The sequence below is a fragment of the Pristiophorus japonicus genome, chromosome 1 (assembly GCF_044704955.1).
Source record: "Pristiophorus japonicus isolate sPriJap1 chromosome 1, sPriJap1.hap1, whole genome shotgun sequence".
In the NCBI taxonomy this organism is placed as follows: Eukaryota; Metazoa; Chordata; class Chondrichthyes; family Pristiophoridae; genus Pristiophorus; species Pristiophorus japonicus.
This window is the reverse complement of record NC_091977.1, coordinates 249,153,022-249,167,182: the sequence shown is the minus strand read 5'-3', so window position 1 is coordinate 249,167,182 and position 14,161 is coordinate 249,153,022. Positions and strand designations below refer to the sequence as shown.

General features: G+C 44.7%; 1 protein-coding gene across 2 annotated transcripts in view; it reads left to right on the top strand.

Annotated features, from left to right (window-relative positions):
- dnah6 (dynein, axonemal, heavy chain 6) overlaps positions 1 to 14,161 on the top strand; it is a 669,683-nt gene that overhangs the window by 426,462 nt on the left and 229,060 nt on the right. For both annotated transcript variants that reach the window (XM_070888374.1, XM_070888373.1), the window contains exons 52-53: positions 354 to 477; positions 7,800 to 7,996. In XM_070888374.1, coding sequence (XP_070744475.1) covers positions 354 to 477; positions 7,800 to 7,996 — 321 coding nt within the window. The remainder of the gene's footprint in view (positions 1 to 353; positions 478 to 7,799; positions 7,997 to 14,161) is intronic.

Genomic DNA, 14,161 nt, shown 5'->3' with positions numbered 1-14,161 from the left:
TGCTGCAATGGTAATATGTTCGGGACGAGCAGCTCGTCAGATGTATGTTAATGAGACCTGGGCCTCCCGCCACAGGTCTCAGGTGGCTCGTCCGCATGTTCTGCCTGTCGGCTACCTGCAGATTAAAAACTCCCTCCTCAATATGTCATAAAAAGGTGATTTGTATGTTTGCGTTGATAGAGATCAGATTACTGCTGGATTAAATTCCTGCAAAAATATGGCATTTGAGCTAATCAAACAACTTGTGGTTACAATGAGATGTCAATGACTGCAAATATCTTCTAAACTGCTTTTAAAAAAAAAACCTTTTTCACAAAACCCCTTAAACAAATAAACATCTCTTTAATTAATAGGAAGAACTCGATAGCACCTTGGAAACACTTAAAGAAAAACAGAACAAACTAAGAGAACTTGACCTTAAACTCGAGGATCTTCAAGAACAGTACGATCGCAGTATTGAAGAAAAAAAGAATCTAGGTGAGATATTGTTAGAAATGTTCTAGGATAATGCTCAATTTCATTTTTGATACAAGATAAATGAAATTCTTAGAAAAAAGTATTACATCTAGTGATACAAAGGAATGTTGTGGAATATTTACCATCCCATTTATTTTCACTTTAATCTTATTGATGATTTAACTTTATGGCAGTGGCAGAGAATTAAGGTAACTAAAGAAAGGGTAGGGCCTATTAGAGACCACGAGGGTAATCTTTGTGTGGAGGTGGAAGATGTTGGTAAGGTTCTTATCGAATACTTTGCATCTGTTTTCACAAAGGAAAGAGGCAATGCAGATACTGCTATAGAGGAGGAGTGTGATATTCTGGATGAAATAAATATAGTGAGAGAGGAAGTATTAAGGGGTTTTGCAGCTTTGAAAGTAGATAAGTCCCCAGGCCTGGATGAAATGCACCCCAGGCTGTTGAGCGAAGTAAAAGAGGAAATAGCACAGGCATTGACCACCATTTTCCAGTCCTCTTTGAATATGGGCAGGGTGCTGGAGGATTGGAGGACTGCTAATGAAGTACCCTTCTTTTAAGAAGGGAAAAAGGGATAGGCCGAATAATTACAGGCCTGTCAGCCTAACCTCAGTGGTGGGAAAACTATTGGAAAAAATCCTGAAAGACTGGATGAATCTACATTTGGAAAGACAAGGATTAATTAGGGACAGTCAGCATGGATTTGTTAAGGGAAGATCGTGTTTGACTAACCTGATTGAATTTTTTGAGGAGATAACCAAGAGGGTTGATGAGGGTAGTGTGTACGATGTAGTATATATGGATTTTAGCAAGGCTTTTGATCAGGTCCCACGTGGTAGACTGGTCATGAAGGTTAAAACCCATGGGATCCAGGGCAAAGTGGAAAGTTTGATCCAAAATTGGCTCGGAGGTAGGAAGCAAAGTGTAATGATTGATGGATGTTTTTGTGACTGGAAGGATGTTTCCAGTGGGGTTCCACAGGGCTCAGTATTGGGTCCCTTACTTTTTGTGGCATGTATCAACGATTTAGATTTGAATATAGGGAGTATGATTAGGAAGTTTGCAGACAGCACTAAAATTGGCTGTGTGGTTGATAATGAAGAGGAAAGTCATGGACTGCAGGAGGATATCAATCTACTGGTCAGGTGGACAGAGCAGTGGCAAATGGAATTTAATTCAGAGAAGTGTGAGGTGATGCACTTTGGGAGGGCTTATAAGGAAAGGGTATACACATTAAGCGGTAGGCCACTTAATAGTGTAGATGAACAAAGGGACCTTGGAGTGTTTGTCCACAGATCCCTGAAAGTAGCAGGCCAGGTTGATAAGGTGGTTAAGAAGGCATACGGAATGCTTGCCTTTATTGGCTGAGGCATAGAATATAAGAGCAGGGAGGTTATGCTTAAATTGTATAATACTTTGGTTAGGCCACAGCTGGAGTACTGCGTGCAGTTCTGGTCGCCGTATGAAAGGAAGGACGTGATTGCACGAGAGAGGGTGCAGAGGAGATTTACTAGGATGCTGCCTAGAATGGCCAATCTTAGTTATGAGGACAGATTAGATAGGCTTGGTTTGTTCTCATTGGAACAGAGGTTGAGAGGAGACCTCATTGAGGTGTACAAAATATTGAGGGGCCTGTAAGGGTCTATTGCCATTGGTGGAGGGGTCCATTACGCGGGGGCATAGTTTTAAGGTGGTTGGTGGAAGGTTTAGAGGGGATTTGACGGGGGATTCTTTATGCAGAGGGTTGTGGGGATCTGGAACTCGCTGCCTGGAAGAGTGGTGGATGCAGAAACCCTCACCAATTTTAAGAGATGGTTGGATGGGCACTTGAGGTGCCGTAACCTGCAGGGTTACGGACCTCGAGCTGGTAATTGGGATTAGATTGGATGACCTTTTGTTGGACGCTGCAGATATAATGGTAAGTACTGCAGAGAATAGAATACGGCCAGGGTGATGATCTGGTCTAGTTTCAATCGCCTGGATGGGTCGGAGAGGAATTATCCCAGATTTTTTTCTCCCGAAATTGGCCTGGGTTTTTATCTGGTTTTTGCCTCTCCCAGGAGACCACATGGCTCCGGTTGGGGTGGAGTGTAGATGTTTTCAGTATAAGGGGTGTCGCAGTTGTGTAAGGCGGACTGGTTGGGCTGGGTGCTCTTTGCCTTTCCGTCATTGTTCCTGGGTTTATATGTAACCGTTAGGGCTGCTGACCAAGGGCCGTGCGGCTCTTTGTCAGCCGACGCAGACATAATGGGCCGAGATGGCCTCCTTCTGCGCTGTAAATTTCTATGTTTCTAATTATAGAGCTATCAAGGACAACTCAATAATCTAGGCTTCTTGAGCCTCGAAAAGAGTTGTCTTACGTGTGAAACTTGTACAGGTATATAAATAACAGACATGGACTCGATTTAACATCCCATTCAAAAGATGTCTATCTACAGTACAGCACTCTCCAATTGGTGTTTCATCCTGGTTTATGTGCTTACGTCCCTGGAATAGGGCTTGAAGCCACAACATTGTGAGTAGAAGTAAGAGTGCTACCTCTGAGCCAAGGCTGACAGTGGGTAGAATACTTAGTGGGGATGATTAGTGTGGGGCAGAATAGAGAACCAAGATGGCAGTCCATTTATGAGTGACATTGTGTTTCAATGATCGGGTTGGTCTGTGGTGTTTTTTCGTTAACGTGAACCAATGTGGGATGTGATTGGCCAATGGTGTCACATGGCCAGCAAAGTTGCAGGTTGACAGCTGAATTGCTGACTCTCATTGCTATAATTCTATAATATTACAGACACAAGGGGCAGTTTTCACTTTCACTGTCTGGGATGTAATCTGACAGAGCAGACCGCCCACCCTTTATTCCAATGGACGGTTCTACAATGGGCTGGCAATTTACTCCACCAGATTCATCATAGGCAGTCCCTCAAAGCGAGGATGACTTGCTTCCACGCCAAAAAGGAATGAGTTGAAAGGTGTTTCAATGAAGGACCTAATATTCCAGATCCCGAACTACATGCTGAAGGGTGGAAGATGCCTGTGCTTGGATTTTTTTAATGTGTGGTGGCTGTTGCACACTAGCCATCACGCGGGCTTGACAGAGCTAGGTCTTGGTCCATTGGCAAGGATTACCCAAGACAACTGGAGAGCAGCTCTGCTGCATGGACCGAGCACGTACACATATAGAAACATAGAAAATAGGTGCAGGAGTTGGCCATTCGGCCCTTCGAGCCTGCACTGCCATTCAATGAGTTCATGGCTGAACATGCCACTTCAGTACCCCATTCCTGCTTTCCCGCCAAATTCTTGATCCCCCTAGTAGTAAGGATTACATCTAACTCCTTTTTGAATATATTTAGTGAATTGGCCTCAACAACTTTCTGTGGTAGAGAATTCCACAGATTCACCACTCTCTGGGTGAAGAAGTTTCTCCTCATCTCGGTCCTAAATGGCTTACCCCTTATCCTTAGACTGTGACCCCTGGTTCTGGACTTCCCCAACATTGGGAACATTCTTCCTGCATCTAACCTGTCTAAACCCGTCAGAATTTTAAACGTTTCTATGAGATCCCCTCTCATTCTTCTGAGCTCCAGTGAATACAAGCCCAGTTGATCCAGCCTTTCTTGATATGTCAGTCCCGCCATCCCGGGAATCAGTCTGGTGAACCTTCGCTGCACTCCCTCAATAGCAAGAATGTCCTTCCTCAAGTTAGGAGACCAAAACTGTACACAATACTCCAGGTATGGCCTCACCAAGGCCTTGTTCAACTGTAGTAATACCTCCCTGCCCCTGTACTCAAATCCTCTCGCTATGAAGGCCAACATGCCATTTGCTTTCTTAACCGCCTGCTGTACCTGCCTGCCAACCTTCAATGACTGATGTACCATGACACCCAGGTCTCGTTGCACCTTCCCTTTTCCTAATCTGTCACCATTCAGATAATAGTCTGTCTTTCTGTTTTTACCACCAAAGTGGATAACCTCACATTTATCCACATTATACTTCATCTGCCTTGCATTTGCCCACTCACCTAACCTATCCAAGTCACTCTGCAGCCTCATAGTATCCTCCTCGCAGCTCACACTGCCACCCAACTTAGTGTCATCTGCAAATTTGGAGATACTACATTTAATCCACTCGTCTAAATCATTAATGTACAGTGTAAACAGCTGGGGCCCCAGCACAGAACCTTGTGGTACCCCACTAGTCACTGCCTGCCATTCTGAAAAGTACCCATTTGCTCCTACTCTTTGCTTCCTGTCTGCCAACCAGTTCTCAATCCACGTCAGCACACTACCCCCAATCCCATGTGCTTTAACTTTGCACATTAATCTCTTGTGTGGGACCTTGTCGAAAGCCTTCTGAAAGTCCAAATACACCACATCAACTGGTTCTCCCTTGTCCACTCTACTGGAAACATCCTCAAAAAATTCCAGAAGATTTGTCAAGCACGATTTCCCTTTCATAAATCCATGCTGACTTGGACCTATCATGTCACCTCTTTCCAAATGCACTGCTATGACACCCTTAATAATTGATTCCATCATTTTACCCACTACCGATGTCAGGCTGACCGGTCTATAATTCCCTGTTTTCTCTCTCCCTCCTTTTTTAAAAAGTGGGGTTACATTGGCTACCCTCCACTCGATAGGAACTGATCCAGAGTCTGTGGAATGTTGGAAAATGACTGTCAATGCATCCGCTATTTCCAAGGCCACCTCCTTAAGTACTCTGGGATGCACTCCATCAGGCCCTGGGGATTTATCGGCCTTCAATTTCCCCAACACAATTTCCCGACTAATAAGGATTTCCCTCAGTTCCTCCTTCCTACGAGACCCTCTGACCCCTTTTATATCCGGAAGGTTGTTTGTGTCCTCCTTTGTGAATACCGAACCAAAGTACTTGTTCAATTGGTCTGCCATTTCTTTGTTCCCCGTTATGACTTCCCCTGATTCTGACTGCAGGGGACCTACATTTGTCTTTACTGACCTTTTTCTCTTTACATAGCTATCGAAACTTTTGCAGTCTGTCTTAATGTTCCCTGCAAGCTTCCTCTCGTACTCCATTTTCCCTGCCCTAATCAAACCCTTTGTCCTCCTCTGCTGAGTTCTAAATTTCTCCCAGTCCCTGGGTTCGCTGCTATTTCTGGCCGATTTGTATGCCACTTCCTTGGCTTTAATACTATCCCTGATTTTCCTGGATAGCCACGGTTGAGCCACCTTCCTTTTTTTATTTTTACGCCAGACAGGGATGTACAATTGTTGTAGTTCATCCATGCGGTCTCTAAATGTCGGCTGGCCTGTGCTGCCCCAGGGCCCTCGCCTCTCTTGGGCCCCAGACTCATGCCTCTGCTGGGCCCTGGTCACTTCCTTCTATAATCTCTCACCGCTCCTTCGCCCCTCCTGCTGCTGTGTCTGCCCGCACTGCAATCAGCGACCTGCCTTCGCAGCCGTCGCCCTCCTGCAGTGATATGCCGCTGCCGCACGCTGCTCCCTCTGATGGCCCCGGCCTGCTGATGGTCTTGCCACCCAGGTGGTGAAGGTGAAAATTACATCTAAAATTTGTAATTATATTGACAGATTCTGTTCGGTTCTTTGCTGTCCATGGATGGCATCATTTTCATCTTCATTGTGGGAAGAAAACAAGTGGTACCAGTGCGACTCCCATTATACACCCTGCTTGATTTCTCTTTCCCTTGAAATCCTTGTAAAGGAAAATTAAGAGAGGTGTATAACAGTTGGCTTTCAATACCTGTTTTCTGCCATTGCCTGAGGAATTTTATTCAATTTAGAGTAGACTATATTTTGCAATGTTATAAAATGTGCTTATGATAGCAAACAATGTGGCTGGGTAATAAAAAAAAGGGCTAACCTGTATTCATGGGTATGGAACAGTTTAGTAGATGGGCTAAGAAATGTGGAAGGATTTTTTTTTAGCTGCACAATTGAAAAGTAATGCATACCAGAACAGGAAATGTATATAAGCAGAACTTAAACACGAACCAAGATGGAAGGGGAAAAGCATCATGGTTATTCGCTGAAAGATTCCAGTCAATGTGAAGCTGTGTTCAACAAAACCAAACCAATGCTAATATACATCTTAAGGGCATTGACTACAAGTTGAAACAAATTATTGTAGCTTTGTGCAGATGATAGTGACGTGAGGAGGTCTTCAAAATGATGAAGGATTATGGTAAAGTCAATCGTGATAGATTATTTCCACTCGGTCGCGAGATGATAACGAGAGCACAAATTTAAGATAATCATAGATTGAAAAGGGAGGTTTGAACACAAATAGTACAAAGTGCATTGAAAGGCCTATTTCTGTGCTGTAACAGTCTATGATTAGAATGGTCAGGGGCAAGGCTGTAATGCTGTGCTTTGGAGATGATAGAGTGACATAGCTGATCCTGGGAGCTAGAGCTCTTCAGTTATGAGGATATAATGTCCAAGCACAAGAGCACATAAATAAAGTCTGAACAGTCAATGCTGATTAATACATTTAGGAACACGATTGAGGATATGTACAGATGGAGACGACTTAACAATGTACGGATTAGTTCCTGAACTCCTAGAAATATCATGCTAAGGAAAGCAACTGGTCTCAGATGTATATAATGTACAATGTCAAGTTAGATCGATGCTCTGGAGGTTTATATAATTTACCTTTGGGGCCAGGGAGCAACTTGAACCTTTAGAATATTGAATGGGTTGAATAGAGTCAATATGGGCTGCAGAAGAAATGGGTTAAATAGGCTAAATTGTTGTGCTTTGATCCATTCTGCTTTTTAACACTGATTGTTCCAGATGAAAGTACTGAATTGACTTGCATTGTTTCTCCTTGCTAAAGTTTCTTGAAGCATTATTTCTTGATATGCATTAAAGAAGCCCTTTTTTTAAAAAAAAGGAACATGTTTTACTTGTATGTTCTTAACAATATTTGCAAAGATTGAAAAAATCTACTTTTTTCCCCCACGGGCTAAATTTTACTCCGTACTGTCCAATTTATGTTGTGACCCTTGCAATCAGCATATATTTTATTTATATATTAAAATGATTTGGTTCTATAGTATACAATTTTACTCTGGAAAGTATAACACTTTCAGTTTTCACATCTTAAATGTAGAAATGAGCATTTTAGTTTATCTTTTTAGGTGGTGGCACTGGGAATGTAATTTTATTTTTACTGTATAAAAGAATTAACAATTTTTACCTTTTTTCAAAAGTATGTTCGGAAGATTTGCAATTTACTTAGTTCATTGCGCTCAATTATTTTTAATAATTTCAATTGTGACTCTGTTTGATTGTCATGTCTTTTTTCCTGTTTAGCACGAACAATGGAACTAACTCAGGCTCGATTAGTGCATGCTGGAAAACTTACGGCCGCTCTTGCTGATGAGCAAATTCGCTGGCAAGAGAGCATAATTCTGTTTGAACAGGAAATATCAAATCTAATTGGAAATGTCTTCATTGCAGCAGCGTGCGTTGCATATTATGGAGCCTTTACTGCTACTTACCGAGAGATGGTATGTCATTGTCCTGTCAACACAATTTAATCACTGAAGTGCAGGAAATCCTGAATCTATCAAGGATGACGGGAGCAAAATAGAGAATTTCCTTTTGAAAAGTATTAGGAACCGTGAAATTAAAAAAAAAAAAGTTTTTAGGCCTTCCACTGGAGAGCAAGTGTGCTATTATGAACCAGATGAGGGGTGGCAAGACTTTCCTGTCCACACCTGGTTAGTTGCTGGCCAAGGTGCAATATTGCTGTTGCCTATGGAGGTGGTATGTGGACTAGATTTCTACCTTTTCAACTATGGATGGTGGACAAAGGTGCTATCTTATCAATTGCAACAAAATAGATATTACATCTGATTTAAGCTGCAGACATTATGCAAAAATGCAATTGACTGCTGGGAGCTCTGTTTGTATGCACTCCCATTACTATTAATGAGAAAACCCTCAAACAATGAAACACAGCATAATAAATAAATAATACACCTCATATATTTAAAATTAATTGAAATTAAATGTAATTAAATGTTTTGCGAAAAAACATTTGGGCGATTTTTTTTTTAATGTGTTTTAATAGTGTTAAAAATAAACTTATCTTCATGGACAGGATTTTTAATGTAAAAATGAGTGTTTAAATTTAATTTTTATATATTTTAAAATTTATACTGGTAAAAGTAAGCAATGTGTCTGCTTTTACCAGGCGTAAAAGTTTGATGGACATTCGCTGGACATGATTTGGGCAAACAGCCCAGTCTCTCCCACGCGGATTTCCTTCTTCCGGGGATGTGGAAGGTTTGTATGGAGAAATCTTGACATGTCGGAAAAGTCGGTTTTCAGCACATGCGCATCGCGCCCCGAAAACCGACTTCTGCGAGGCCTCGCCGGGTCCGTGCGTACTTCGTACAGACCTGACGAGGCAGCAAGTTTCAGCCCAATGTGTTGTCAAACATTGAAATCTTTATTTTCAATACTTTGTCTTCTTAGGAAGATTTGTGTGCACTTTTGGAAATGGCTTAGTGAGTTGCAGTGAATGCTGAGACATTACGGTACCCCCCGCAATGGTGATGAGTGTGAAAGCAATGGCTTGGGCATTGCAGGGATGCTTTATGGTGCTGTGTGTGGTGGTGCCAACCTGGTGCATCATGTGGCAGCTAGGGTGTACAGCGTCAAGTGAAGTAAATGTGGCCATGGTGAGGCCATCCCTGGCCTCCCGGACAGCAATGTGATCGGGTGCTGATGCCCTGTGTCCTGTGCAGCATCAGGTGATTGCAGAGAAGGTTGGTGGTGCTGATGCTGGTGTACCTGGTAATGTTGGTGCTGGGGCTGACCGTGATGGGATTCTGAGGACCATGGTGACATTTTTTCAAGGGCACCAATGCTGATGGACTAGATGGCAGCTGAATTTGAGATGACAGAAGTGATCTGTCAATGGTGAGAGAGATTGCTCCAAGGAGGTGACAGTGGATAGACAGTTTACTCCAAACACTTCTAACCTGCATAAAGCTAAGAAGTATATTCAATTCCTGAAGGCTCCAGCTTCTAAGATTGGAAAGTTAACAGCTGTGAAAGGGTAGCATTTATACCACTCTTGCAGTTGTCAACTATTCAGAAGAATGAATACTCATTGAAAACCCAACCTACTTATCTGCCATGATCCCCGAGCACCGTAAATCTTGTCAAAAGCTGGAAAAATGGTAAGTACATGGTAAAATGCTATTTAAGTACCTTTTAACAAGCTGTTAATGATGTCCTCCCCCACCGCTTGGTGTCGGGTCTGTAAAGCACTGATGGACCCGACACTTGGGAGACTAGCGTGAAGGCAGGTTGACAGTGGGCTTCCGATCCACTGTTAATCTTTTCTATTTTGACAGCGGACCCTCCTCCGATCCCGTCCTCTCAGCGCTGGCAAAATTCCAGCCTTAATGTCTAAAATGCAGCAGATTCTTTTGCATTTTAAATGTTGAACCTATCTTAAAAAACATGCTCCCGAAAAGCACATACAGAATATGAGAGTACTCAGATACTTAAGTAACCTGCAAGAATCTTGGTTACTGTAACCATATATATTATGGTTTGATTTCTAATTCATCAGCAGATTGCTGCGATGTGCGAGTGAGATGTATCTTTAATGTATGCACAGGCAAGTTTCTTGTATTTCTACTGATATGTGAATAAAAGGCTAATTTGATACATTGAAGCAATGACACTTATTGTCACGCTTACAAATGTACAATTTAAAATTGAAACATGTACTTAAAGTGATTGGCAAAAGAACCAAAGCCAATGTAAGAAAAATAATTGCAATGAGTGGTTAGGATCTGAAATGCACTGTCTGAAAGGGTGGTGGAGGCTGACTCAATCACGGCTTTCAAAAGGGAGTTGGATAAGTATCTGAAGGAAAAAATATTGCAGGGCTACGGGGAAAGGGTCGGGAGTGGGACTAGCTGAAGTGCTCTTGCAGAGAGCCTGCATAGGCTTGACAGGTTGAATGGTCGTCTTCTGTGCTGTAACCATTCAATGGACTCAATTTTCCCCGTTTTCTGGCATATTGCCAGAGTTGTGCCGCTTATTTAGGTCAAGAAATGTGCCAGAAAAGCATGTCCGAACTTTCCCTGATGTTTGTGCTGTAATCTGGAGCCACGTAGCGTGGCCATTCACCTCGGGGGATGGAGCCTGCGGTCTGCGCCGGAAAAAGCAGCCGGGCCTTCTGCGCATGCGCGGGGAAAAAAAACTAATGTTCTTGAAGTCATTGAAATGGCCGCGCATGCGCAGTAGAGCTCCCAAAGGACTTGTGTCCTCTCCTCTCTAACCCACCCACACCCCCATTGAGTCTTGTCACCTCTCTCCCTCCCCGGGCACCAAGCCTTCAGATCGGCTGTCTGCGACTGTTATATATTTGCAGCCATATTCTGTATCATGCATTATACCATGTAATTACATGTAATAGATGGGGAAAGCCCGGGAGGCACACATTACTGCACCTCGTGCTGCCTCTCTATATAAACCAGGCTCCCCCTGCAATGCTCACTTTTGGAGTTTACATTAAACCTAAAGGCCACAAGGTGATCAGCTCCAGCATGGGCCACGTCTCATTTATTATAGTGATAAGCATATGTATCAACTGGCGACGAGGATGGGATACTAACACGCAGTTATGGCCACTGCTGACTACATCGAGCAATATTGCGTCGGGGAACACTGGGATGACTTCATTGACTGGCTGGATCAATGCTTTGTCGCGAAAGACTTAGGAGCCGCGAATGCCAGCAAACGCAGAGCAGTCCTCCTCACGGTCTGGATCACGGACATACACACTGATCAAGGACCGACTGGCCCCGACAAAACCCGCTGAGAAAAGTTACGAAAAACTGTGCGAGCTAGTTCGAAATCACCTGAAGCTGAAACGTAGTGCGCTCATGGTGAGGTACTGTTTCTACACCCACCGGCGCGGAGTAGGCCAAGATGTGACAGCATTCTTCGCTGAGCTAAGGCGTCTTGCTGGGCCATGCAAATTCGGGACAGTGCTTGAAGAAATGTTAAGATACGACTTTGTTTTGGGAATCGGGCACGAAAGGATTTTCCGCAAATTGCTAGCGGAGGAAAACTTGGACCTAGCCAAAGCCACCCTAAATGCTCAGGCATGCATGGCCAGATAGGAAGAAACAAAGCTACTCTACTCACAACTTCGGAATCACCTGGGGCCAAACGCCGTGAATAAGCTAAATTCGTCGGCAGACAGAAGTGCCCCCAGTTGGGCTAATGCGACCTCTGCTCGACCTGAGATGATTCACTCACCACAACAATGGACTAATGTGAAGAGATCAGTACCTGTGAATGTAAGTCCATCAGCAAGCTGTTGGCACTGTGAAGGGGCTCATCTGCAAACGTGTGCAGGTTCAAACAATATGTCTGCAAGAATTGCTCAATGATGGGGCAGCTCCAACGAATGTGTAAACGTGCTACGAAGCGGTGGATGGGAGGTCAAGTGTAGATCCTGAGGATCGCGCAGAGGTGACCGAGGAGGAAGAGGTACATGGGGTGCACGTGCATGAAGTGCACACCTTTACCAACAAGAGTCCCCCGATTATGATGAACGTTAAACTGAACGGCATATCGGCACCGATGGAACTGGACACGGGTGCGAGCCAGAAGGCCTTCGAAAAGTTATGGGCAAACAAGGCACACAGGCCCAAGCTGTGCCCGATCGACGCGAAGCTGCGCACCTACACTAAAGAGATTAACTGGTCCTCGGAAGTGCAATGGTTCAGGTGCTGCATGATTGTTCTATGCATAAACTGCCACTATGGATTGTTCCTGGTAATGGGCCCACGCTGCTTCACAGAAGCTGGCTACGGAATTCTAACTGGAAATGGGGCGATGTAAAAGCATTATCGTCGGTGGAGAAAGCCACATGTGCACAGATCTTAGACAAGTTTCTGTCACTGTTCCAGCCTGGCATCAGCAGCTTCACAGGGGTCAAGGTGACAATTCACCTCAGCCCAGGCGCGAGACCCATTCACCACAAGGCCAGAGCAGTCCTTTACATGATGCGGGAGAAAGTAGAAGTCGAGCTAGATCGGCTTCAGCACGAAGGCATCATGTCGTCAGTGGAATTTAATGACTGGGCCAGTCCCATTGTCCCCGCTCTTAAAAGAAAAATGTGAAAATTAGAATCGTGGAGATTATAAAGTAACCTTAAACCGAGTATTGTTACAGGACCAGTACCCGTTACCCAAGGCGGAGGATTTGTTCGTGACCCTGTCGGGCGGAAAGCTGTTTTTGAAACTGGACCTCACCTCGGCGTACATGACCCAAGAGCTGGCGGAATCGTCCAAGAAGCTGACGTGCATAAACACACACAAGGGGATGTTCGCGTACAACCGGTGCCCCTTCGGGATCCGTTCAGCAGCTGCGATCTTCCAATGAAACATGGAGAGCCTGCTGAAATCTGTCCCGGGAACGGTTGTCTTCCAAGACGACATCTTGATCACCGGACACGATACCGAGGAGCACCTCCATAACTTGGAAGAGGTGCTAGGCCGACTAAATCGAGTAGGTTTAAAACTGAAACGAACCAAATGCATCTTCTTGGCACCAGAGGTGGAATTCCTGGGAAGGAGAATAGCAGCAGATGGCATCAGACCCTCAGACTCCAAGACGGAGGCGATCCAGAAGGCCCCGAGCCCACGCAACACGACGGAGCTGCGCTCGTTCCTAGGACTACTGAACTACTTTGATAACTTTCTGCCTGGGCTGAGCACTTTGCTTGAACCATTACATGTACTGCTCCGTAAGGGGGATGACTGGGGTAAAAAATCAAAAAACTGCCTTCGAGAAGGCTAGAAACTTATTGTGCTCAAACAAATTACTGCCACTGTAGGCATCTTGTTTTAGCGTGCGATGCGTCATCCTATGGGATTGGGTGTGTGCTTCAGCAAGCGAATGTGTCTGGTAAGCTCCAACCTGTCGCATATGCGTCCCGCAGCCTTTCCAAAGCCGAGAGGAGGTACAGCATGGTCGAAAAGGAGGCCCGAGCTTGTGTGTATGTGGTAAAAAAGATGCACCAGTACCTATTTGGCCAGCGGTTCGAACTAGAAACCGACCACAAGCCGCTCACATTGTTATTCTCTGAGAGCAAAGGCATTAATACTAAGGCCTCAGCTTGCATTCAGAGGTGGGCATTAACGATGTCCGCTTACGACTGCGCGATCCGCGACAGACCAGGCACTGATAACTGGCAGATGCGCTCAGCCGTCTCCCGCTCGCCACCACCGAGGGTGAAGGGCACAGCCCACAGAACTCGTCATGGCCATGGAAGCCTTTGAGGGCGAAGGGTCACCCGTTATGGCACACCAGATAAGAATCTGTACCAGCTAAGATCCACTGCTATCCCAGGTGAAAAACTGTATATTAAGTGGAAACTGGGCAACTATATGGAGAGATGCATGGCGATTTTAAGCAGTTTCACCGCGCAAGGACGAGCTATCCTTCCAGGCCGACTGCATTTTGTGGGAAAATCGCATAGTACTGCCCAAGAAAGCAGAGATTAATTTGTCAAGGACCTCCATAGCACACACACCGGCATTGTAATGATGAAAGCCATGGCGAGATCGCACGTGGGGTGGCCCGGCACCGACGCATACTTAGAGTCGTGCATACACCAGTGCAACACATGC